The sequence below is a fragment of the Mustelus asterias genome, chromosome 5 (assembly GCF_964213995.1).
Source record: "Mustelus asterias chromosome 5, sMusAst1.hap1.1, whole genome shotgun sequence".
NCBI classification, from domain to species: domain Eukaryota; kingdom Metazoa; phylum Chordata; class Chondrichthyes; order Carcharhiniformes; family Triakidae; genus Mustelus; species Mustelus asterias.
This window is the reverse complement of record NC_135805.1, coordinates 87256447-87284024: the sequence shown is the minus strand read 5'-3', so window position 1 is coordinate 87284024 and position 27578 is coordinate 87256447. Positions and strand designations below refer to the sequence as shown.

The window sequence follows — 27578 nt, the reverse complement described above, 5'->3', positions numbered from 1 at the left end:
AATGTTAGCATTCATGTTGAGAGAGCTAGAATACAAGAGCAGGGATGTACGTCTGAGGCTGTATAAGGCTCTGGTCAGACTCCATTTGGAGTATTGTGAGCAGTTTTGGGCCCCATATGTAAGGAAGAATGTGCTGGCCTTGGAAAGGGTCCAGAGGAGGTTCACAAGATTGATCACTGGAATGAAGAGCTTGTCTTATGAGGAACGGTTGAGGACTGGGTTGGTACTCGTTGGAGTTTAGAAGGATGAGAGGGGATCTTATTGCAACTTACAGGATAATGCGAAGCCTGGATAGAGTGGGCATGGAGAGGACGTTTCCACTCGTAGGATAAACTCGAACCAGAGGGCACAACCTCAGGCTAAAGGGACGATCCTTTAAAACAGAGATGAGGAGGAATTTCTTCAGCCAGAAAGTGGTGAATCTGTGGAACTCTTTGCCGCAGAAGGCTGTGGAGGCCAGGTCATTGAGTGTCTTTAAGACAGAGATAGATAGATTCTTGATTTATAAGGGGGTCAGGTGTTATGGGGAAAAGGCAGGAGAATGGGGATGAGAAAAATATCAGCCATGATTGAATGGCAGAGCAGACTCGATGGGCCAAGTGGCCTAATTCTGCTCCTATGTCTTATGGCCTTATACCGGTTAAGCACCGGGACCAGAAAATATGCCCTTTGGAGTGTGCACTTTGTCAAATGGAACCACGTAGTGACATTGCAGCTGTTTCAGAACAGGTTGTTCCAGTCTCATGAGGCTTTTTGGAGCATCGCAATGTGGAGTTACATCATGAAGTAGAAATAAAACAAAACACATATAAACTTTGTACACAATCCCTGTTTCAAAAAGATTACCACACTGTTTCTATATATTGATATATAAAAGCAACTGAGAGGATCTGAGTGACACAAAACATGTCTTCCAGCATCAGTTCATAACCACCCACTAATGAGGTGAAAATGTGCTGCCTTTGTGCCTGTAAAGTTTCAACATGAAATGAGTCTAAATTCAGTTCCTTGAGGCAAACCTGTCTACAGGAAAAAAAACCTGCCTAAAAAGTGGCTTTAATTGGCAATAAATTAGTGCTCTCACTTTGAGGCATCACACTAACCTGTCAAGGAGAAAAAGCCAGTCAATCTAGTGAAGCTTTCAAAAAGGAATAATTAAAAACAAACCCATTGTTTATTTCCATTATTATAAACAGGAATGGGAAATGCGCTGAGCTGTAAGCTTCCTGACCCTGAGAGAAAGTAACTGATGTCTGACTGTTGCGTTTTATTGGTAAAGACATCTTGAGAGGCTCACATCTTAAAATTTATTTGGGTTTACCAAATTAGTTTATATAAAAAGAGAAGCATATTGATACCTGATACTTTATTCGCAGTAAATAAAAATTCATAAGCATTAAGTTCCCAGACTTATGATAATTTTACATTTCTGAGGGCAGGATGTTCCAGTCCCGCCCACTTGAAGACTGGAAATCCCCATCCGAGGTCAAAGAACAAAGAACAGTACAGCACAGGAAACAGGCCCTTCGGCCCTCCAAGCCTGTGCCGCTCCTTGGTCCAACTAGACCAATCGTTTGTATCCCTCCATTCCCAGGCTGCTCATGTGACTATCCAGGTAAGTCTTAAACGATGTCAGCGTGCCTGCCTCCACCACCCTACTTGGCAGCGCATTCCAGGCCCCCACCACCCTCTGTGTAAAAAACGTCCCTCTGATATCTGAGTTATACTGCGCCCCTCTCACCTTGAGCCCGTGACCCCTCGTGATAGTCACCTCTGACCTGGGAAAAAGCTTCCCACTGTTCACCCTATCTATCCCCTTCATAATCTTGTACACCTCTATTAGATCTCCCCTCATTCTCCGTCTTTCCAGGGAGAAAAATATTTCCAGTCTTCAACTGACCTTTAAATTGTCCATGCCACCCACAACAGTGGACGGGATTGGAAAATTTACTCCTGTGTGTCTTTCAACAACACAGATTGGGAATCGATTTCATGGGATAAATGACAAGAAATTAGAGCTAACTATGTTTTTTTTTATTTAAATAAAGATGAAAAGAAATGATGTGTGATTCATCATCAGTAGTAAATTAACTGTATTGATTAAAATATTTCTAAGGGTTTTTTTAATATATATATTTATTCATTCATGGGATGTGGATGATGCTGGCAAGGCTTGCATTTATTGACCACCCCTAATTGCTCTTGAGAAGGTACTGGTGAGCCACTTTCTTGGACTATTAAAGTTTGTGCGGTGTAAGTGCCTCTGCAGTACCTTTGGGGAGGAAATGACAGGAATTTGACCCAATGATGATGAAGGAACAATGTTCCAGGTCAGAATGATATATGAATTGAAAGAGAACTTGCCAATGGTGGTGTTCCCATGCTACCTTTATCTTTCTAGGTCATATGTTTGAGAGGTGCTGTAAATGAGGCTGTGGCAAGTTGCTGCAGTGTATCTTGTAAATGGTACATGCTGCAGCCACATTGTCATCTGCCATTTGTTTTTCACCCAGGTTGTGTTATCTAAGATCTGAAGAATAACGACAATGACTCAGATTTCTTTGTCAAAGTAACAAAGATGCTCACCATTATTAATGTGCAAAATATTTGTGACAATTTGTGACAAAGAAGAGTTACCCCATGAACTGCCAATCACCACATGTTGCTGGGCAATTTGCACCACTGCATCTTCAATTCAGTTTTGTGAAAACAGTAGCTTGCTCTCAACCACCCCTCAAGTTTCAAGGAATAGCATAGTATTCATGTCGCTGGAGCAATAATCCAGAGGCCTGGACTAACAATTTGGATACTGGAGTTCAAAATCCAAACTGGCTGCCAGGGAATTTGAATTCAGTTCATAATTAAATCTGGAATAAAAATGATCATCAGTAATGATGATCATGCAACTACCAGATTGTCATAAAAATCTATTTCCTTCAGGGAAGAAAATCTGCTGATCTGATCTGACCTACATATAACTCTGGACCAACTACGATATGGTTTACTCTTAACTGCCTCTGAAATTATTTTTTTTAAGTTTATTTATTAGTGTCACAAGTAGGCTGACATTAACACGGCAATGAAGTTACTGTGAAAATCCCCTCGTCGCCACACTCTAACGTCTGTTTGGGTACAGTAAAGGAGAATATAGCATGGCCAATGCACCTTAACCAACACGTCTTTCAGACTGTGGGAGGAAACCGGAGCACCCGGAGGAAACCCACGCAGACATGGGGAGGACGTCCAGACTCCACACAGACAGTGACTCAAGCTGGGAATTTGAACCCGGGTCCCTGTCGCTATGAAGCAGCAGTGCTAACCACTGTGCCACCGTGTCGCCCGATCTAGTAAACTACTCAGTAAAGGGCAATTAAGAATGGACAATTAATGTTGCTCTTATCTGTAACACCCACATTTCATGAACAAATAAAGAAAATATATTTCTGCATTTGCACATGAGTTGCCATTTAAACTGGTTGTCGAAAGTTGGGTAAAGAAGGTAAATTCACATGGGATACAAGGTAATTTGATAAAGTGGATTCAAAATTGGCTCAGTTGTAGGACAGTAAGAAGTTTAACAACACCAGGTTAAAGTCCAACAGGTTTATTTGGTAGTAAAAGCCACACAAGCTTTCGAGGCTCTGAGCCCCTTCTTCAGGTGAGTGGGAATTCTGTTCACAAACAGAACTTATAAGACACAGACTCAATTTACAAATTGAGTCTGTGTCTTATAAGTTCTGTTTGTGAACAGAATTCCCACTCACCTGAAGAAGGGGCTCAGAGCCTCGAAAGCTTGTGTGGCTTTTGCTACCAAATAAACCTGTTGGACTTTAACCTGGTGTTGTTAAACTTCTTACTGTGTTTACCCCAGTCCAACGCCGGCATCTCCACATCAGTTGTAGGAGACAGAAGGTGATGACAAAAGGCTGCTTTAGTGACTGGAATCTAGTATCCAGTGGTATTTCACAGGAATCTGTGTTGGGCCCGCTATTATTCGTCATTTATATAAATGGCATTAATGACTATGTGGGGGCCAGAATTAGTAAGTTTGCGGATAACACAAAGATTGGACAAGTGGTTAACAGTGAGATGGAGTGTCATAGGTTACAAAAAGATATAGACAGAATGGTCAAATGGGCACATAAGTGGCAGATGGAATTTAACCCTGAAAAGTATGAGGTGATATACTTTGGATGGAGTAATTTGACATGGAGTTGTATAGAACTTTGGTGAGGCCACAGCTGGAGTACTGTGTGCAGCTCTGGTCACCACATTATTGGAATGATGTGATTGAGCTGGAGGGGGTGCAGAGGAGATTCACCAGGATGCTGCCTGGGATGGAACATTTAAGTTACGAAGTGAAGTTGCGTAGGCTTGGGTTGTTTTCATTGGAGCAGAAAAGACTAAGGGGTGACCTGATCGAGGATATACATGATTATGAGAGACATGGACAGAGTGGATAAGGAACAGCTGTTCCCCTTAGTTGAAGGGTCAGTCACGAGGGGATGTAAGTTCAAGGTGAAGGGCAGGAGGTTTGGGGGAGATGTGAGGCAAAACCTTTTTACTCAGAGGGTGGTGACAGTCTGGAATGTGCTGCCTGGGAGGGTGGTAGAGGCAGGTTGCCTCGTAAACTATAAAAAGTATCTGGATGAGCACTTGGCACATCATAACATTCAGGGCTATGTGCCAAGTTCTGGCAGAATTATAGAATCCCTACAGTGCAGAAGAAGGCCGTTTGGCCCATCGAGTCTACACCGACCACAATCTCACCCAGGCCCTATTCCAGTAACCCCGCATATTTACCCTGCTAATCCCCTGACACTAGGGTCAATTTAGCATGGCCAACCAACCTAACCCGCACATCTTTGGAGTATGGGAGGAAACTGGAGCACCCGGAGGAAACCCACGCAGACATGGGGAGAATGTGCAAACTCCACACAGACGGTGACCCAAGGCCGGAATTGAACCTGGCGCTGTGAGGCAGCAGTGCTAACCATTGTGCCACCGTGCTGCCCAATGGGCAGCAGATGGGATTAGGTGGGAGTTCAGGTGTTTCTAATGTGTTGGTGCGGACTCAATGGGCCGAAGGGCCTCTTCTGTGCTGTATGATTCTATGGGCTTCTACATAACTTTATAAAATCCCATTTAATGAGAAGATTAATGTTCCTAGGAAGGCCACTCAACCTCTCTGGCCCAAAGGGAACATTGCAAACTGTATCGTCTCATTCCAGCAGATTGTAAATTGGTATAAAAGATTTTCTTTAATGTTTTTCTCCTTTTACCCTCTGCCTCTGTTCTCATTTTTTGAATGCAGTTTTATTCCGCCTCTCTTTATTTTTCTTCTTCACCTATTTTGACTCTAATTCACTCTATTTCCTTTTCCACTGTTTCATTATCAAATTTTAAAGCACATTCGTCACTCTTGGTCCTGTCTTTGACTAAGGCCCCAGAGAGTCCATGAACGCTCCCTGTGCTTTTATCAGCTCAGGGTCCCAGCAATCTCTAGGACTGAAATATTATGAAGTGAAGAGTGAGAGACGAAGTCACTTAATGGCACACACTGTTAGATACAGTACTCCATCAAAGTCTGAGACAATATATTATGCATTGCCATAGGTATCCTTAAATAATTGAGCGATGTATAATTTATAGCTGCATTAAATTATTAACAAGCATTTTATTTCACCTATGAAAGACATGAAGCAAGTAACAGAACAAATTGATGTTTATGTATGGCGGCTTAACTGTTCGTAAAAATAATGCATCCTGGTGAATATTTAATTAAGTAACGTTATCCCAACATGAGTTATAGTCATAGCCATTTACAACTGTTTGGAACTTCAAATCAATACCTACAGTGAGTTTTTTTCATCAAGAAAGATAGAAAACTATTTTTTTTAGGAAAAGCATTTTATTATCCATGGGACCCATGGAACATGTGATTATTTTTCAGGTTTTATCATTTCTGTCAGTGACGAAAGTTAACTAAAGTGGTCTTAAGCCATTAAACAGCAGAAAAAAACAAGAAAATAAATTATTTTTAGATATAAGACAGACATACATACATATGAATTAGGAGCTGGAGTGGGACATTTGGCCCTCAAGCCTGCTCTAGCATTCAATAATGGCTGATCTCGTTGGAACCTCAACCCTACATTCCTGCCTGATAACCTCCTTGCTTATCAAGTACTATCTAGCCCTGCTTTAAATATATTCAATAATTCTGCTTCCACCACTTCTTGAGGAAGAGTCTCATGGCCCTCTGTGAGAAAGAAATTCTCCTCGTCTGCCTTAAATGAGTAACCTCTTATTCTTAAACAGTGACTCCTAGTTCTAGATTCTCTTAACAGAAGGAACATCCACACCACATCCACCCTGTCAGTACTTCTCAGCGTCTTCCATTTTTCAATCAAGTTGCCTCTTACTTTTCTAAGCTCCAGTGGATACAATCCTAACCTTGCCAACCATTCCTCATAAACCCATTCCTGGTCTTCATCTTGTAAACCTCTCTGAACTGCTTCTTATGCTTTTATATCTTACCTTAAATAAGGAAACTAATGCTGAACACAAAAGTCCAGAAGTGACCTCACTGATGCCCTGTGCAACTGAAGCATCACCTCCTTATTTTGTATTCAATTCCCCTCACAATAAATGATAACATTCTATTAACTTTCCTAATTATTTGCTGCACCTGTAGAGTAACCTTTTGTGATTTATGCACTGGGACACCAAGACCCTTCTGGACTTCAGAACTCTGCAATCTCTCACTCTTAGATAATAAGCTACTTTTTCATTTTTGCCAAAATGGACAATTTCACATTTGCCTACATTATACTCCATTTGACAAGAGTTTTGCCCACTCACTTAACCTAACTATCACCCTTTGCAGCCTCCTTATGTCCTCTTCACAATTTATTTTCTCACCTATCCTCGTGTGTCATCAGCAAGTTTAGAAACCGGAGAACAAAAGAACAGAATCATAGAATCTCTAAAGTGCAGAAGGAGGCCATTTGGTCCATCGAGTTTGCACTGATTCTCTAACAGAGCCAAGTGTGGAGCAGGCCCATCCCCTGCCCTAAACCCATAATCTCACACATTTATTCCATTAATCCCCCTACCCTACACATCTTTGGACACTAGGCAATAATGCATGACCAATCTACCCAATCTGCACATTTTTGGACTGTGGGAGGAAATCAGGGCACCCGGAAGAAACCCACACAGACACAGGGAGAATGTGCAAACTCCACACAGTCACCTAAGGCTGAAATCGAACCAAGGTCCTTGATGCTGTGAGACAGCAGTGCTAACCACTATGCCATCATGCAGCCCAAAGTATTATTTAAATAGAGAAAAACTACAACGGATAATCAGGACAGTTAATAGAATGTTGGCCCTTATTTCAAGGAGGTTGGAGTATAAGGGTAGGGAAGTTTTATTGCAACTGTACAAAGCACTGGTGAAACCACATCAGGAATACTGTGAGCAGTTTTGGTCCCCTTGTCTAAGGAAAGATATTGTTCCATTGGAGACCATTCACTAGGATGATCACTGGTACAGAGGAATTGTCTTATGAGAAAAGGTTAAACCTGTTGGGATTCTATTCATAGGAACTTTGAAGAATGAGAGATGATCTCATTGAAACATGCAGAATTCTTAAGGGCCTTAACAGGGTAAATGCTGAGAGGATGTTTTCCCTCATGGGAGAGTCTAGGATCGGAGAGCATGGTCTCAGATTAAAAGGGTGCCAATTTAAAACTGAGATGAGGTGGAATGTTTTCACTTAGAGAGGGTTGTGAGTCTTTGGAACTCCTTGCCACAGAAAGCTGCGAGGGCAGAGTCATTGTGTATATTTAATGCTAAGATAGATAGATTTTCGATCAGTAAGGGAATCAAGGATTACAGGGAAAGGGCAGGAAAGTGGACATGAGAAACATCGGATCAGCCATGATCCTATTGATAGCGGAGCAGGCTCAAGGGGCTGAAGGCCCTCCTCCTGTTCCTATTTCTTACGGTCTTATCTTTCTGTTAACGAGCCAATCTTCTATCCATATCAATATGTTACCCCCATAACATGAACTTTTATTTTATGGAGTAACCTTTGCTGTGACACTTTATCAAATGCCTTCTGTACAGTGCATCCACCAGTTCTCCTTTATCCACAATATATGTGACTCCTTCAAAGAACTCCAATAAAATGTTCAAACATGATTTCCCTTTCACAAAACCATGCTGACTCTGCCTGATTGCTTTGAATTTTTCCAGATTGTCCTGCTACGACATCTTTAATAATGGCTTCTAACATTTCCTCCATGACAGATGTTAGGCTAACTGGCCTGTAGCTTCTTGCTTTCTGTCTCTCTCCCTTCTTGAATAAAGGAGTTACATTTGCTATCGTCCAATCCAATGGAAGCTTCCCCGAATCTAGGGATCTATTAGTATCTCAAGTATTTCTGTAATGACCATCAGATCATACTTATCAATTTCTATTTGTGCTATCAGTTCATCTGTTTTGTTTCAAATGCTGTTGTGTTTCGATACAGAGCCTTTAGTTTTATCCTTTTATAGTTTTTGTTGTATGTAGTCTAACCTGCTGATTTACTCTTAGATTTGTACTCTCTTTCTGCCGTGGTCTGTTTTTCATTTTCCATATCAGTACCCTCCTCTCTTGCTTTGTTTCTGCTCTTTGATATACCACACCTTCCCAAATTTGATCCCTTGCCCCCACCATTCAGTTTAAAACTCTCTCTATTTCCCCAGTTATATGACTCATTAGAACCCCAGCCCCAACATAGTTCAGGTCTAGACCATCCCAACAGTGCAGCCCCCACTTCCCCCCAGTACTGGTGCCAGTGCCCTATGAACTGGAACCCACTTCTCCCACACCAGTCTTTGAGCCATGCATTCATTTCCTTACTTTTATACTCTATTCCTTTAGCTATAAATGCCAAGGTCCATTTGCTTTCCTTTTTACCTGCCGTACCTGCATTCCAGTTTTCTACGACTCATGCACAAAGACACCCAGATCCTTCTGCACCGAAGCACCCAAAGTCTCTCTCCATTTAGATAATAAGTTACCTTTCCTATTTTCTGACCAAAGTAGAGTTAATCTTGCCTTTAGTGAATCAATTGCTATGTAGTTTTGCTATATTGGATTCTGTATCTAAGCTAAATATAGTTTAAAAGTTTATTTATTAGTGTCACAGGTAGGCTTACATTAACACTGCAATGAAGTTACTGTGAAAATCCCCTAGTCACCACACTCCGACGCTTGTTCGGGTACACTGAGGGAGAATTTAGCATGGCCAATGCACCTAACCAGCACGCCTTTCGGACTGTGGGTGGAAACTGGAGCCCCCGGAGGAAACCCATGCAGACACAAGGAGAACGTGCAGACTCCGCACAGATAGTGATCCAAGTCGAGAATCAAACCCAGGTCCCTGATGCTGTGAGGCTGCAATGCTAACCACTGTGCCACCGAAATTTACAGATACAGCTAAATATTTCTTCGTGAAAACAAAATTCATTTGTCACTGTGGTTGGTAGTTCAGCAAAAGTCCTGATCCTGCTGAAACTTAAGCACCAAAATCCTAAGGAAATTTGATGCATTGCAACACATTAAAATATGCTATTATCATAACATAGCTTTTCATCATATTAGTTACTGGAGCTATTTCATCAACTCTGCTTATAATGTTTGTGTTAAACTTTCCCCAAAACTCTCTCAGCTGACAGCATAGAGTCACTGCAGCCATCCAGATATGAAAAAACATTTTAACCTTGTCACTACATTCTTCACTCGACTCAAGTATGTCATTTTTTAAAAGATTTTGCCAGAAAAGATATTGAGTACTTAGGTTTGGTGGATGAAAGTGATCCAAGGTCATGACAATTCAAATGTTGGCAGATTAAAATTGTTCTCAGACAGATATTATGAAATAGATTTTAAAATGACATTGTTGTATCTCGGCTGTGATTTTGTGAGAATAGCAACAATGGGCTTGAGATGGTGCCTGGCACAGAAACATTTTGTGCCAAATTACTTAAGGAGGGACAACTTACATTAGAGGCAGTTCAGAGTAGATTCACTAAGGCTGATTCCTGCAATGAAGGGGTTGTCTTATGAGGAAAGGTTGAGCAGGTTGGATCTATATTCATTGGAGTTTAGAAGAACATGAGTTGATCTAATTGAAGTATATAAGCTTTTAAGGGGGTTAACTGAGAATGTGTTGCCCCTCATGGGACAGTCTAGAACTAAAGAGCACAATTTAAAAATAAGGGTCTCTCATTTAAGATGGAGATGAGAAGTTTCTTCTCTCAGAGGTTCATTAGTTTTTGGAATGCTCTCTTCCAGCGCATAGTGTAGTCTGGATCAATGAGTGCAATCGTACCTGCCATTCACGCCACACTCCCACTGCAGTGACGTTCGAGAATTTGGCAGCCAACCAAACCTCCATTCACTGCATCAGAATGGGAAAATCCAACCGGCATAGAAATCATAGAAACCCTACAGTGCAGAAGGAGGCCATTCGGCCCATCGAGTCTGCACCGACCACAATCCCACCCAGGCCCTACCCCCACATATTTACCCGCTAATCCCTCTAACCTACACATCCCAGGACTCTAAGGGGCAATTTTTAACCTGGCCAATCAACCTAACCCGCACATCTTTGGACTGTGGGAGGAAACCGGAGCACCCGGAGGAAACCCACGCAGACACGAGGAGAATGTGCAAACTCCACACAGACAGTGACCCGAGCCGGGAATCGAACCCAGGACCCTGGAGCTGTGAAGCAGCAGTGCTAACCACTGTGCTACCGTGCCGCCCCTAATGAACAGAGTTTATTCATTAAAGAGTTAGACAGATTTTTGGATTGACAAGCAAGCCAAAGATTATGGGGGACAGGCAGGAAAGTCAAGTTAAGGCCACCGTCAGATCAACCATGATCTTATCGTTTGGCAGAGCAGGCTCTAAGAGACAAATTACCAACTCCTGCTCCTATTTCTTATGTGCAGATGGTGAACTGCATTGAATTTTGAAAGATAAGTTCTTCATTTGAGTAGGCTATTGACATGCAAGCATAGCCAGATGGTTTTGCTGTCACACATTTTGCTATGGAGTATATAATCTATCAAAGCAACAAATCTTAATTAGTGACAGTGGAATGGCCCTGTATTGACGAGCAGATTTCTTGGAGCATTTGCAGAATAAGGGGGGATTTGAGGGTTAGAGAGGCATTAACCACTTGATTTTGCTTCACAGGGTGATAGAAAATGGCACTCGGAGATACATTTCTATCATCAGACCCGAAAATTTATATTAGGAATTTTGGCACCTGACTTCCAGATTTCCTATTCAGTAACCAATAATTTACCCTTTAACTTTCTTTAAAATGGGAGATTGTCAGGTAAGGGGTCAGTCTCCATGGTTATTTAGTTGCCTTGAATAATGTCTTGCCCTAGTCTATTTTAAAGAAAACATTTAAAGAACAACCTACATCATGGCAAATCCACACAATATTACTTTATTTTGCACTTACAATGGCCATTGGGAGTGATCAGAAGGAGCTGCTCAAAGGTGTCCTATTACAGCCGTCTTTTATACAGATCATACGAATCTATTCAGGTCTGTACAGATCTAATCACATCAGCCATCTTTTACACAGATCCAATCAGACAAATATATTTGTCTGTACAAATCTAATCACATCAGCCATCTTTTACACAGATCCAATCAGACAAATATATTTGTCAACCATGATCTTATCGTTTGGCAGAGCAGGCTATTTGTCTGTACAGATCTAATCACATTCCTCAATACAATGGACTTCCTACCTTGTTTACCCAATCGGTCTTTATCAGAATACAATTACACCCATAATTAAATTACTTATGTGGTTGTAGCTTTTTTTTTCCAGAGCATTCCATTCTTTGTATACCTTCATTTTATTCAAGTCATGCTATCCTCTCTGACCCCTGTCAAGCCATGCTAACCCATATTTTCTGACTTAGCCCTTTATTTATATTCTACTTTCTCATCTACCTGAGATGAATTTACCTCACAGAATCCCTACAGTACAGAAGGAAGCCATTCAACCCATCGAGTCTGCACCAACAATAATCCCACCCAGGCCCTGTCCTTTTAATCCCATGTAATCCCCATGACACTAAGGGGCAATCCCACCCAGACCTGTTCCCCATAACCCCAAGTATTTACCATTCTAATCCCCCTAACCTACACATTTAGGGACACTAAGGGGCAATTTAACATGGCCAGTCCACCTAACCTGCACATCTTTGGACCTTATGTTCTTGTGTTTTGGGAAATTTACCACCGGAGTCAGACTGGAGGTTCAATAATACAGTTTTATTTCGGACACGAAGCTTCAGGGAGAAAGCACTGGTACTCTGCAGTACTTGGCAGCTACCTTCTCAATTACACAATAGCAGTTGATCATTTTTATACCTTTCAGACAATAGGTAGTCCGGACATTAGCCATTTAACACATCGTTATAAGTTGAGTAGACAGATCATGGTGATCGATAGTTAACACATCGTTACAATCAGACAGTTACAGACATGGGCAGTTAACATAGCATTGTTCATAGAATGGATACATTTCCTCTATCAATGACTGGTTTCGATCTATCCATTCAGTGATTGGTGTTGTTGCATTTATGTATTTATGTTCCCATCTAAGGCTGATATTATCAGTCTTTATTGTTCTGGGTCTGCCCTTATCTTAAAGTGCCTCAAGCTCTGACTAGCTTCCTGCAGCATTTTAGTCCCTGCATGTTTTAACTTTAAGTAACTGTCTGTGCTAAAAGCCAGTGCCTGTTTAATGTCCCTTCCCCGGTAACCATTTTGTGTGCCAGGTAACCATTTCTTTAATTTCCCCACTACACTTGTGAATTCAATTGTATGGGATCAAACGTATGACTTAAAGATAGAGATTGCTGGGAATCTACGGCATTATTTTGGACATTTCAACAATATTGGAATGATTAACTTTCTTACTGTTAATAAGTTCCCTGAATACTTTTTCAAGGAGGGTGTTTTGTATTCAAATAGATTTTAAAAATATACAGAATTTCTTTGTAAAGTATGTGATTTGATTCCCAACTCTTTGATCGTATTTTTTTCATAATTCCTTTTTATTATCGTTCAGTCAAGGTGAATCTCTGGTTTGTCAGCAACTAAATCCTTTTCAGCTTTATATGTCCACAATGCACAAAGCCTGAAGCTGGCATCGATGCATGTATTTTACAGGACATGTATGGCACAGGAGACAAGCCTTGTTTATTGGATCACTGTGCCTATCTGCATTGTTGACAAATGTCCTACACCATTACTGCCTTGTAAATGAAACTGCTCCTGTTCTACGTGCTTAGAACATGGTTCCAGAAGTAAAATGCCTGAGGGAGGACTCTGGTGTGATCACTCATTCTCAGTTCCCATTGGTCTGTCAAGTCAGATGACTCACTCCTGCTGTGCTGTCTTAAAGAGACAGACAAACACCACGTACACAACAATAATTGAAGTTTCCGTACAACTCTACAGAAAATATGTAATGAGACTGTTTCCTCTCCCATATTTTGTGGGAAAAGTTTCAATATTTTCATTGGTTCTTTTTCCTTCCCAGAACCACAAAACCTATGCTGTAAATATTTTACTCCACGATTGCTTTACTGGAATGTGAACACTTCCATTGCTAGTCTCCAAATGCCTATATTTGAGTTTTTTGACTATGGAAACAGACCTTTGACTTTATCATCTTATTCTTAGGTTGATTTTGCCTTCATTGTGTGGCACAGTTTCCCAGACCGTATCGTTGGTTACCCAGCTAGGAGTCATTACTGGGACAACATTAAGGGGCGATGGGGGTATACATCGAAATGGACCAATGAGTACTCCATGATTCTAACAGGAGCAGCATTTTATCACAGGCAAGTTCACATTCACTTTGCTACACTTTATCCTTTTTTTATATTTAGTAGTTCATGTTGTTTTATTTTATGGAAAAACTACCATATTATACACACTCCTCAGTAGAGAACAACATTTTTTATGTTTGTAATCCATCAAGAATTCTATATCAGAATGTTTAAATTTCTTTCAGATGTTTTTAAAGAACTGCAATAAATCAATATTTCATTTTCCCATTCTTTCATAATTTAGAGCATTTGGATTTTGCACCATATCATTATTAGAGATGAGACTAATTTGCAGGGTTGTGCTTTTGGTAAACAAAATAGTAAGTTAAAGAATTTCCAATGAACACGTTAGATTTTGGTACACTGTTGGCACAAACCATAGTTTCCAGATTTTAGATCCTTTATCACTTATAGGGGCATTCTCAGATTTATCTAGAATATCTACTTTGTTGCTCTCTTACGCCCCCCATCGAAACAACTTTACATATATTCAATACAGAGGCCGGAATTCTCCGGTCTTGCACGCCCCACTACCGCTGCTAGCGAGAACGGAGAATTTGGCGCTCAACCAAATCTCTGTACACAGCCGCAGGACTGGATAACCCCAGTCGCAGGCGAGGTCAGAGAATTCTGGCCCACATTAAAATTCATGTGTTACAACTTATAGTCTCAACTTTCCACTTATCAATAAATTAATTTTGAGTCTAATTTAAAGGGAGTTTCAAAATTATTTTCACAAGTAGATAGATAATGGCATATAATTGTGATTGAAATGATGTATTAAGGCTAATATTATTTCCTTTTACTTCAAATCACATTCAAGAATTTTGAAGCTGTAAGGGCTTATGAAACATGCTTCCAGTGTAATAATAAATTGAATTACAGTATTTAGTTTGACATCACCAGAATTTTGACTGGATTAAAAAGGTTAGCTGTCAATGGAACTGATTAATGTGTTTCATATTTTGCCTTTTGCTGCCGTTACATTAGTAGTAAGGTAACTAAAGTAACTTGAGAGGATGCATGCTTTCTTTAATTCTACAGTATCCATCACTCTTCTGACAGGGCTGAACATGTCACTTTTATGGAAATTGACTCACATTGCCCTAGAACAACTTTTGTGACCTAAACCAAATATTCACATCTTTAACATTCTTATTGATTCAATCATTCCAAGAATGGCCAAGAAGAATATGTCATGCTACATTATTTCACAGTATGGTGAATACATAAACAACTGATGATCTGATTAATTTCAAGGTATATGACTTCTGTTTATATTAAAATACTAAACAGACAATGAAAACAGCACACCACTGCACATCACCAGTCTGTCTTACTCAACTTTAAGCAAGATGGGGTGGCATAGTGGTTAGCACTGCCGCCTCACAGCGCCTCACAGCATCAGGGACCCGGGTTCAATTCCCTGCTTGGGTCACTGTTTGTGCTGAGTCTACATGGTCTCCCCATGTCTGCATGGGTATCCTCCTGGTGCACAGGTTCCCTCCCACAGTCTGAAAGGCGTGCTGGTTTGGTGCATTGGCCATGCTAAATTCTCCCTCAGCGTACCCAAATAGGGGCCAGAGTGTGGCGGCCAGGGGATTTTCACAGTAACTTCATTGCAGTGTTACTGTAAACCTACTGGTGACAATAATAAATAAACTTTAAGCTTTAAATGGAATTTAACTATTCGATACATTGTGAAACGCTTCACCTCGGCAAAACTCCTTATTTTCATTAATAAACATTATTACCTTCACTGTTTTGGGATTGTGCCTTTCTTTTAAGGTAAAATGAAGGGGTCATGTTACATGTCCTGAAGTCTGCCCGAGAGCAAGTCTGGGTGTTGTTATTGTTCGAAATTTAAAGGGACCCTGACTATATTTACTGGAAGAAGGTGCGAGGTGTTTATGCTTGGGGACAATGGCAACAGCCTCTGTTTCAACAGTGGATAGACTGAGAGTCTCCAATGCCCCAGGAAAGTGTTGGGCCTGAACCTTTTGCCCGTAGAGTGCGTGCACTCGGCTGAGAAATGGGCAAGAAATGGGTTTCTGGTGGCAATTGACCTCAAAATGCGATTTCATGCTGGCTGGAAAATTAACAGACAGCCAGCGTGAAATCCAGACTGGGAAATGCACAGCAATGCTGGGGAAGGCAGGAAGAGGGCAGGCGTGGAGGAAGGAGAGGGGACGGGCTGGCACTTCTTACTTGCTCACTCAGGACAGCTGCTGCAATGGAGACAGTGGGTGGGATTCTCCAGCTTTGTCAGACAGCCTGCGGGAATCCCGATGCCCCGCTCGATGGGGTGTCGGCCAAAAATCGGGATTCCCGCCAGGCATGATGGCTATTGCGATTCACCCAACCCACCAGCCCTGATCTGGTTCCTGGTCAGAGCAGGCAGCAATCTGATTATTATGCAAACCCAATAATTGGAATCCAAACAGTGGGTTTGACGACCCATTCACTGGTCCCCAACCATTCAGCCTCCTCTCCAGCAGGAAATGCACCTGGTGGGTTTTGGTGCTGGAAAATAGCCTTGGCATGCTGGACCCTGAGGACCCAGGGGAGCACCATTAACCCCTTGGAAAAGAGGGACATCCTCCCCCCCCACCACTCAAACAATGGGTCACAATCCCCCACATCACGCAGACATGAGGGTAACCTGACCCCCTTAAGCCCCTCAGACCCCCACTCAGCCTCTAGAACATAGAACAGTACAGCACAGAACAGGCCCTTCGGCCCACGATGTTGTGCCGAGCTTTATCTGAAACCAAGATCAAGCTATCCCACTCCCTATCATCCTGGTGTGCTCCATAACCGCTTAAATGTTCCTAAAGTGTCTGACTCCACTATCACTGCAGGCAGTCCATTCCACACCCCATCCACTCTCTGCGTAAAGAACCTACCTCTGATATCCTTCCTGTATCTCCCACCACGAACCCTATAGTTATGCCCCCTTGTAATAACTCCATCCACCCGAGGAAATAGTCTTTGAACGTTCACTCTATCTATCCCCTTCATCATTTTATAAACCTCTATTAAGTCTCCCCTCAGCCTCCTCCTCTCCAGAGAGAACAGCCCTAGCTCCCTCAACTTTTCCTCATAAGACCTACCCTCCAAACCAGGCAGCATCCTGGTAAATCTCCTCTGCACTCTTTCCAGTGCTTCCACATCCTTCTTATAGTGAGGTGACCAGAACTGCACACAATATTCCAAATGTGGTCTCACCAAGGTCCTGTACAGTTGCAGCATAACCCACGGTTCTTAAACTCCAACCCCCTGTTAATAAAAGCTAACACACTATAGGCCTTCTTCACAGCTCTATCCACTTGAGTGGCAACCTTTAGAGATCTGTGGATATGGACCCCAAGATCTCTCTGTTCCTCCACAGTCTTCAGAACCCTACCTTTGACCTGTAATCCACATTTAAATTTGTCCTACCAAAATGAATCACCTCACATTTATCAGGGTTAAACTCCATTTGCCATTTTTCAGCCCAGCTTTGCATCCTCTCTATGTCTCTTTGCAGCCTACAACAGCCCTCCACCTCATCCACTACTCCACCAATCTTGGTGTCATCAGCAAATTTACTGATCCACCCTTCAGCCCCCTCCTCTAAGTCATTAATAAAAATCACAAAGAGCAGAGGACCAAGCACTGATCCCTGTGGCACTCCGCTAGCAACCTGCCTCCAATCCGAAAATTTTCCATCCACCACCACCCTCTGTCTTCGATCAGACAGCCAGTTACCTATCCAATCGGCCAACTTTCCCTCTATCCCACACCTCCTCAGTTTCATCATAAGCCGACCATGGGGGACCTTATCAAATGCCTTACTAAAATCCATGTATATGACATCAACTGCCCTACCTTCATCAACACACTTAGTTACCTCCTCAAAAAATTCTATCAAATTTGTGAGGCACGACTTGCCCTTCACAAATCCGTGCTGACTATCCCGGATTAATCCGCCTCTTTCTAAATGGTCGTAAATCCCATCTCTAAGGACCTTTTCCATCAATTTACCAACCACCGAAGTAAGACTAACCGGTCTATAATTACCAGGATCATTTCTATTCCCTTTCTTAAACAGAGGAACAACATTCGCCATTCTCCAGTCTTCTGGCACCATCCCCGTGGACAGTGAGCACCCAAAGATCAAAGCCAAAGGCTCTGCAATCTCATCCCTTGCCTCCCAAAGAATCCTAGGATACATTTCATCAGGCCCAGGGGACTTATCGACCTTCAGTTTATTCAAAACTGCCAGGACATCCTCCCTCCGAACATCTATTTCCTCCAGCCTATTAGCCTGTAACACCTTCTCTTCCTCAAAAACATGGCCCCTCTCCTTGGTGAACACTGAAGAAAAGTATTCATTCATCACCTCGCCTATCTCTACTGACTCCATACACAAGTTCCCACTACTGTCCTTGACCAGCCCTAACCTCACCCTGGTCATTCTTTTATTCCTCACATAAGAGTAAAAAGCCTCTCTTCCCCCTCAGATCACTACTAAGTCCCCACTTCAGGCTATGTGCCTTGACAGTGCCAATGGTGCAGTGCCCCCAGCACAGATACCCTGGCCTGCCACCTTGGGCCCTGAGGGGGCTCAAGGAGGTAGATCCAGTGCTTATGTGCTCTCTGCTGCTGCCAGGCTGCAGGGCAAGGGTCCCCCAAGGGTCTTGGGGGTTGGGTGGGCTCAGGCTGGGGTCAAGGGTTTGACCTTGCCACTCTCCCCTGGGATGGGAGTCCCATAGCTGGACTGCCCCTTCTAGCTCTGGCAGACTTGAAGATTATCCCTGGCATTGTAATTTCAGACGGTTCTGTGATTAACATCTTTATTCCTGCCTGTCAGCTGTAAATATTTGAAGTGATCAGATCACTTTAATCTCTGTGCCCCCATGGTCACCTGACAGGCTTTTAAATCACAGCAACACTCCATTCTGCAGCAGAGATTCCCCTTTCTCCTTGTCAGAAACTGCAGGTGTGAGCAGACCCCTTTGAAGTACCCTGACAGACAGGGGATGTTAATTTCACTGGGAGGAGAGCAGTGTTCTCCTCTCCACAGCTTTCACTCAGCCCCAATGTATTCACACAGTTTTATTTGAAGTCTCTAAGCCTTCCTAGAAAGCTGAAACCTTTGAAACCCTCTCTATTGCACTGCAAATCTTTGATATCTTCCAATTTCATAGTGCAGTGCTTTGAAATAAGCTTTCATTCACAGCTTAATGGTTTCACTTCCTCTTTTGCAGGCCACCTATTCCCTTTGAAAAACTATAGCTGTCAGTCAGGCTTAGAGTCTTTGTAAACATTGCGGTTAGGGGTACTTGAAATGCATTTAAACATGATGGGAAAGGTAAATAAACATGGCTGAGTAGAAATGGAATGAAGATATTAATCACAGAGCTACCTGAGATCAAAATACCAGGATTGATCTTCACATCTGCCAGGGCTAGAAGGGGCATGATTGAATGGCAGAGCAGACTTGATGGGCCGAGTGGCCTAATTCTGCTCCTATGTCTGACCTTTCATCAGAGCTGGACAAAGGGTCATCTAGACTCGAAACGTTGGTTCGACTCTCTCCATAGATGCTGTCAGACCTGCTGAGATTTTCCAGCATTTTTCTGTAGCCTCACCATCATGGTAGCTAATACAGAGGCTGAAAGGGAAAGGAGAATGTGCTGCCATGTTTTGGCATACATGAAGGACCGGCAAGAAATGGCTCAATGTACCAGAGCCATGCAAACAGATTGGCATGGTGAACATCTGTGGCATTAGGATTGTGGGGATGATCATTGCCTTGTGATATGAAAGGAAAAGGAAGGCCCACACCTCTCCAGGAATCTGCTGGGAAAGCCAGCTCGATGTAGCACCCAACACGACACAGGTTTATTCTGATGCCAGTAAAATCGACCAATTCATTACCTTACTTGGCTGCCCATCTCAGTCTGCAGGCCCCCAAATCACTGTCTTCCCCACTTTTGGTAATATCTGGTGGTGGTGGGGCCATGTTGGGCTTCCCTTCTACCGCCGTTGTAACACTCAGCAGAAGGCAAATGGTGGTGGATTGGCTGCTGGTTACACATCTTTGTTTTACGGTTAGAAAGGTGAATCATGCAGGGCAAGTACCAAATAGCTGAACTACTATGGCCTCTTTTCCACTGTCACAAAATGTTTTAACCAGCACTCCATTATTTTAATTTTTGGAGGTTAGAGAGCGATTGTTTGTATGTTGAATTCCAATCACAGTTAAATAAAACTTTAAACAGGAAGAGAGCAGCTCAATGCTGCTGAAAGTCAAATGAACATCGCCAATTTTAAATGTGCACCAGAGGGAATAGTTGATTTATTTGTGGATTTAATTATATATTTTTCACTGGCTCATAGCAGAAGTTCTACCTTGGTAGTTAACACAAATAAAGGCTGCATGATGCGTTTCATCAAAGAAGCCATAAATCAAAGGGGAGCTGATTTAATGTTTTAATTTGGAAGAGTCATAATAACTCAACACTTTTTCTTTGTAGATTTGTGAGGAAACATTTAAGCTTTATTACTTCTTTAGTGAGAGCAAAAATAGCTCCTGATAATTGACTCAAAAAGATCTGATAAAAAACATAATTTTCCAAAATGACTGCGAGAGACCATTCATACAGTGAATTTCATACAGTGTTTTCAAATTTGGAAGACATTAATTAATTGACGGTGTTGTATTCGAAGAAAGTGTGGTTTTGACACAGAAAACTGAACGAACAGGAGAACAGCCATGTTCTGAAAGATGTCATATCATCAACAGGCTGGAAGGAAGTGTCAGTACTAAAATATCACAACTATTGATTTTTCATTAAGCATGCACTGTAATCATTTCTCTGCATGACAAGGTCTGAATTGTTTGGCTGAACTTAAGATGCAATGTTAGGTTATTCTGAGCTCCAGTAACGTAAGTTGTTTCTTTCTGTTAAGAAATATAAGACAGCGTTTTAGCCTCAGGCATCGCTTCTGTAATTAAGGTTTTCCGATCTTTTCAGGAATGCTGGTGAGAGCTGAAAGAGACCTAGAAATGGGATCATGCAGTGTCTGTTTTAGGGTGAAGAATAGGCATTGAAGAATCCAGTATGATATGCTGCATGTATGTGGGCTCATTCCTCGCCAGGAGAATGCAACTTGTCAAATTCATTAGCATGCTTGACAATTCGCCCCAAAGTGGAGTTGAGCCTATTCCCTCTGCAAATCCAGGCATTAGCATCTGTTTCAAGCCCTTTTCTGTAATTGGGTTACAACTGACTCCAGTGCATTCTGAGTACAGTTTTTTCAAGCCTAACACCTTCTCAGCAGGAGGCCATAAAAGAACTACTGCAGGTTGCCACAATGAAAGTCAGTACAAAAATCTTGACAATCCTGACCATATTGCCAGGAGGAGTAGGACTGCTTCTGACACCATAATGGAACTGCAAATCTCTGCAGCTCACACTTACCCGAGTCCTGCTCACCATCCCTTCCCAGGCTCACAGTAGACCATATGTCTGTAACCCCATCAACTGACTCTTGGCCTAAGACCATAAGACATAAGAGCAGAATTAGGCCACTCGGCCCATCGAGTCTGCTCCATCATTCAATCATGGCTGATATTTTTCTCATCCCCATTCTCCTGCCAGTGACCTATTTGTCACTGCTTCCTGGGATGCAACAGGAACCTCCAGAGAACCAATCAAAAGGACCAATGTTCCATGGTTTTCTTGTAGACATTTTAGCACCACAGTCATTGCAAATCCTCCAGGATGGCCCTCGAATGTTGGGGAGTTGAAGATTCTGCAGCGAGCAAAACCTAGAGAAAATTCAGAGGAACATTTTTAAAAAAATTAAGTTGCAGAATTACTGGAGCTGGGAACAAATGCTGTTTAACTCTGGAGGAAGGTGATGGGAGCTCTGGTGATAAAATCTCCAGATATACATCCAGCCTGAGTTGACAATCCTATTGTCATGGCTGAATTCCAGTGTGAACCAAATTCTCGGCCATATTGTTCATTCGGTTGCATCAATGATTATGTAAGTGCTTATATTTAAACTCATTTCTGAATTCACTGTTTCTTTTGTGAATAGATTCTTTGCTGCTTAGATTTCAAAAAGCAGTCGAGACATAAACATTGGAAAGAAATGGATGTTTAGTAATTTGACAATATTTGCTGATACACGCAGATGTGTGGCCAGATGATAAATGTTAGAGATTAATAACATTCCAGGGGATATGGATGGATTAAAATACTTACGCAGCTAGATTTTAGCATAGGTAATTATAAAATAATCAGCGATGGAAAAGCAAATATGAAATCGATTTGTATCCATTGGCTTGGGCACAGACCAACTGAAAACCCTGACCTCAATTCTGCCTGCCCTCAATCTGATGGCATTTGGTGAGCAGCCCAGTCACCCTCTTCACTGCCCAAAAACTGTCTGTCGTTGAAACCAGTCCCATTAGTTCCCATGAACAGTAACAGGATAAATAACCAATTAATACTAAAGCAAAATACTGCAGCTGCTCGAAATCTGAAATGAATAACCAGCGAGTCTATCTTATGGGTTTTTGAGGGAGGAATTTTAACCATAACAGGGAGGTGTTCCTTGCTCCTCTTCAAATAGTGCCATGGGACCTTTAGTGTCCAGCTGAATGGGGAGCTACAATCTCAATTTAACATCTCATGCAAAGCATGCCACCTCCAACATTGTGTTGGCACTGAGATAAAATTATAGTTTAGATTATGTGCTCAGGTTTTAGAGTGGGGATTGAATCCACAACTACCTTGCTTATTGGGGACGATGCTACCTACTGAACCAAGCTGCTATTATCCAAATATTTCCAAGTAATAAACTTATCCATAATATAATAAATCTATCCATATTAACTGGGAATGTATCAGGGGTGTTTGCCATTACATGATACTTGAAACCGGAGTAATTCCCTATCTATATAATTGTTTGACCATTTTACTGACACAAATTCAAAATTTGAATGTGATTGTTAAATCATCCGACTGTATTAATTTACATATATATGTTTCTGATGCACTTCTGATGCAATACAATTTCACAGCTGGGTGAAATTCTGCACATAAGCCAAAAGTAGCTCAACATGCAGAATAAGAAAAATACGAGTGAAAATAGAATAATTTTCTGATAACTGCATTGGGCCAAATTGAGAGTTTTTGTATCATCAGTGCTGATCAGTGAAAGGCTTGTCAGATCTCAATTATATTCGCTTCGAAGACTTATATTCAAATTAGTGGTACATCATTATACCACAATCTGTTGTGGTGAAACAAATTAACATCTGGATTTTTGTCAAGAAAGAGACTAAGGAGTTACTAGGGGATAGGATGCTGCACGAGTTGGAAAACTGTAAGTTCCAAATAATGAGATATACAACTTGATATAGAAAGCAATGCCACTTCACTAAAGGCTGCGTCACAGACCAAATCCAATTCCAATGATGAAACACTGGTTTTTATCCATGATCCCAGATCCCAAATTTCATTCACTTTGCTGTGGAGAAATGCTTCCCACAAGTTAAACAATACTGTACAAAAAGTAGAAGCATTAGAGAAAGAATCATTTCACTCTCGGGAATTTAGTATATAGTTTCAGAGTTGTATTGCAGAATGCTGGGCATAACAATAAAGGTTAAAAAGCAAATAACTCTGCATGTTGGAATCCTGAAATAAAAAGAGAAAAAGCTGGAAATACTCATCAGGTCAGGTAGCATCTGTGGAGAAAGAAACATATTTTAGTGCTTCAGTTTGCATGACATCAAGGCAAGAAAAGTTAGGTTTTAAGCAAGTATAACATGGAAAACAGAACAGTACAGCACAGTACAGGCCCTTCGGCCCTCGATGTTGTGCTGAGCTTTGTCCGAAACCAAGATCAAGCTATCCCACTCCCTATCATTCCGGTGTGCTCCATGTGCCTATCCAATAACCGCTTGAAAGTTCCTAAGGTGTCCGACTCCACTATCACAGCAGGCGGTCCATTCCACACCCAACCACTCTCTGAGTAAAGAACCTACCTCGGACATCCCTCCTGTATCTCCCACCATGAACCTTATAGTTATGCCCCCTAGTAACAACTACATCCACCCGAGGAAATAGACTCTGAACGTTCACTCTATCTATCCCCCTCATCATCTCATAAACCTCTATCAAGTCGCCTCTCATCCTCCTACGCTCTAATGAGAAAAGCCCTAGCTCCCTCAATCTTTCCTCATAAGATTTACCCTCCAAACCAGGCAGCATCCTGGTAAATCTCCTCTGCACTCTCTCCAATGCTTCCACATCCTTCTTATAGTGATGTGACCAGAACTGCACACAATATTCCAAATGTGGTCTCACCAAGGTCCTGTATAGTTGCAGCATAACCCCACGGCTCTTAAACTCAAACCCCCTGTTAATAAATGCTGACACACTATAGGCTTTCTTCATGGCTCTATCCACTTGAGTGGCAACCTTCAGAGATCTGTGGATATGAACCCCAAGATCTCTCTGTTCCTCCACATTCCTCAGAACCCTGCCGTTGACCCTGTAATCTGCATTCAAATTTGTCCAACCAAAATGAATCACCTCGCACTTATCAGGGTTAAACTCCATCTGCCATTTTTTGGCCCAGCTCTGCATCCTATCAATGTCTCTTTGCAGCCCACAACAGCCCTCCACCTCATCCACTACTCCACCAATCTTGGTGTCATCAGCAAATTTACTGACCCACCCTTCAGCCCCCTCCTACAAGTTATTGATAAAAATCACAAATAGCAGAGGACCCAGCACTGGTCCCTGTGGTACACCGCTGGTAACTGGTCTCCAGTCTGAAAATTTTCCATCCACCACCACCCTCTGTCTTCTATGAGATAGCCAGTTACTTATCCAATTGACCAAATTTCCCTCTATCCCACAAGAAGCAGGCAATGTGGGGAAGGGAGGAAAGAACAAAAGTGAACGTCTAAGATGGCGTGTAAGGTCTTGTTTGCGGACTGTATGGAGGTGTCCCTGCAAAGCAGTCACCCAATCTCAACATAGAAGAAACTAAGCTCCGGTTTCCTCTCGCACTCCAAAGATGTGCGGGTTAGGTTGATTGGCCATGCTAAATTTACTCTAGTGTCAGGGGATTAGCAGGGTAAATATGTGCGGTTACGGGAATATAGCCTGGATGGGATTGTGGGAGGTGCAAACTCGATGAGCTGAAAGGTCTCCTTCTGCACTGTAGGGATTCTATGATATCCTGAGCAGTGAATACAGTATAAGAAGTTGAAAGAAGTGCAAGTCTATCACTGTTTCATCTGGAGGAAAGTTTGGGACCTTAGATGGTGTGAAGGGACGCGGTAAGAAGGCAGGGGTTGCCTCTCCTGCAGTCGTATGGGAAGGGGAAGGGATGTTGAGGGTGATTGAAAAGTAGGCCAGGGTGTTGCAGAGAGAACAGTCCCTGTTGCAGAGAGAACAGTCCCTTTGGAATGCTAAAAGGGTTGGTTGATGTATTTGATATTGGCATCACTGCTGAGACAGAAATGGAGGAGGATAATCTGTTCAATGTGGAGGCTCAGTTGAAATGTGAGGAGAAAGAGACCCCTATGATGGTTCTGGGAGTGAGGGGAAGGGATGAAAATGCTGGATATAGAAATGGGCCAAGGGTGCTTTCAACCACAGTGGTGTGGATTATGGAATTGAGAAAAAAAGACATATCAGAAGTATTAGTGCAGTAAGGCGGAAGGTTAAAAGTTAAAAGTTTATTAACACTGCAATGCAGTTACTGTGAAAATCCCCTAGTTGCCACACTCCAACGCCTGTTTGGGTACCCTGAGGGAGAATTTAGCATGGCCAATGCACCTAACCAGCACGTCTTTCGGACTGTGGGAGGAAACCGGAGCACCCGGAGGAAATCCACGCAGACACGGGGAGAATGTGTAGACTCCAGACAGACAGTGACCCAAGCTGGGAATCGAATCCAGGTCCCTGGCGCTGTGAGGCAGCAGTGCTAACCACTGGGCCACCGTGCTGCCCGGTTAGGGTAGTGGAAAGGTGGCAAAGGATGAGGTTGGAAGGATGGATGGCATCAGCAAATGTTGCAGATGATACAAAGATATGTAGAGGGACAGGTAGTATTGAGGAAGCAGGGGGGCTGCAGAAGGACTTGGATAGGTTAGGAGAGTGGGCAAAGAATACAATGTGGAAAAGTGTGAGGTTATGCACTTTGGAAGGAGGAATGGAGGCATAGACTATTTTCCAAATGGGAAATGCTTAGGAAATCAGAAACACAAAGGGACTTGGGAGTCATTGTTCAAGATTCTCTTAAGGTTAACGTGCAGGTTCAGTCGGCAGTTAGGAAGGCAAATGCAATGTTAGCATTCGTGTCGAGAGGGCTAAAATACAAGAGTAGGGATGTTCTTCTGAGGCTGTATAAGGTTCCCATCAGATCCCATTTGGACTATTGTGAGCAGTTTTGGACCCCATATCTAAGGAAGAATGTGCTGACCCTGGAAAGGGTCCAGAGGAGGTTCACAAGAATGATCCCTGGAATGAAGAGCTTGTCACATGAGGAACGGTTGAGGGCTCTGGGTCAGTACTCGTTGGAGTTTAGAAAGATGAGGGGGGATCTTATTGAAACTTACAAGATACGGCGAGGCCTGGATAGAGTGGATCTGGAGAGGATGTTTCCACTAGTAGGAAAAACTAGAACCAGAGGGCACAAACCCAGGCTAACGGGTCGATCCTTTAAAACAAAAATGAGGAGGAATTTCTTCAGCCAGAGAGTGGTGAATCTGTGGAACTCTTTGCCACAGAAGACTGTGGAGGCCAGGTCATTGAGTGTCTCTAAGACAGAGATAGATAGGTTCTTGATTGATAAAGGGATCAGGGGTTATGGGGAAAAGGCAGGAGAATAGGGATGAGAATAAAACAGCCATGATTGAATGGCCGAGCAGACTCGATGGGCCGAGTGGCCTAATTCTGCTCCTATGTCTTATGGTCTTATGTGAAGTGCAAGAAGGATCCATAGGGTCCAAGAATACTTGAAACTTGCATCCATGACACCAGAAATGAGGTAGATAAATTTAAAGTGACAGATGAAGTGAAAGATGAAAAAGAGCAAACATCTGTAAAATAAACAAACAGAAATCCCAACAGAGAGAAGAGCAGAATTTCTTCAAGGTGGGCATTTCTAGAAGAGAAATTTAACACCAAAAGATACTGTGAATGCTGGAAATCATTAGCCCTTTCCTTCTTGCATGTGTTGCAAGATTCAGATACAGAGGAATATACTTCAAAATTAAAGATTGTTGTCCTGAGTGCTGAAAACCAAGCATTTATTTGTATTGTCATTTTCATTTAAATATATTGGGCAGGATTTTTAATCAGGGGTCAGTAACCAAAAGCGGGGGCTATCGCTGGGCCCCAATCCTGCACAGTGTCCACCACAATCTTCAATGTTCCAGGCAATTGAAGGTCAGCGTGCGGGCCCCCATCCAGTCTGCAGCAGCTAAGGTGGGAGCTGTCAATCTGAGCATGAAGTCCATGAAAGAAAGGGCCAGGCAAGTTTGTTTTTACTTTTTAAAATGCCTGTCTGTATCATCCTGGAGGCACCAACATGCCAGGACAGCCAGAAGCCACAGC

At 42.4% G+C, this 27578-nt stretch overlaps 1 protein-coding gene across 1 annotated transcript in view; it reads left to right on the top strand.

Moving 5' to 3' along the window:
- The window catches only part of LOC144493675 (exostosin-1-like), a 542752-nt gene that overhangs the window by 486658 nt on the left and 28516 nt on the right, over positions 1-27578 (top strand). Inside the window, exon 10 of the mRNA XM_078212975.1 lies at positions 13787-13947. Within this exon, the coding sequence (XP_078069101.1) occupies positions 13787-13947 (161 nt within the window). The remainder of the gene's footprint in view (positions 1-13786; positions 13948-27578) is intronic.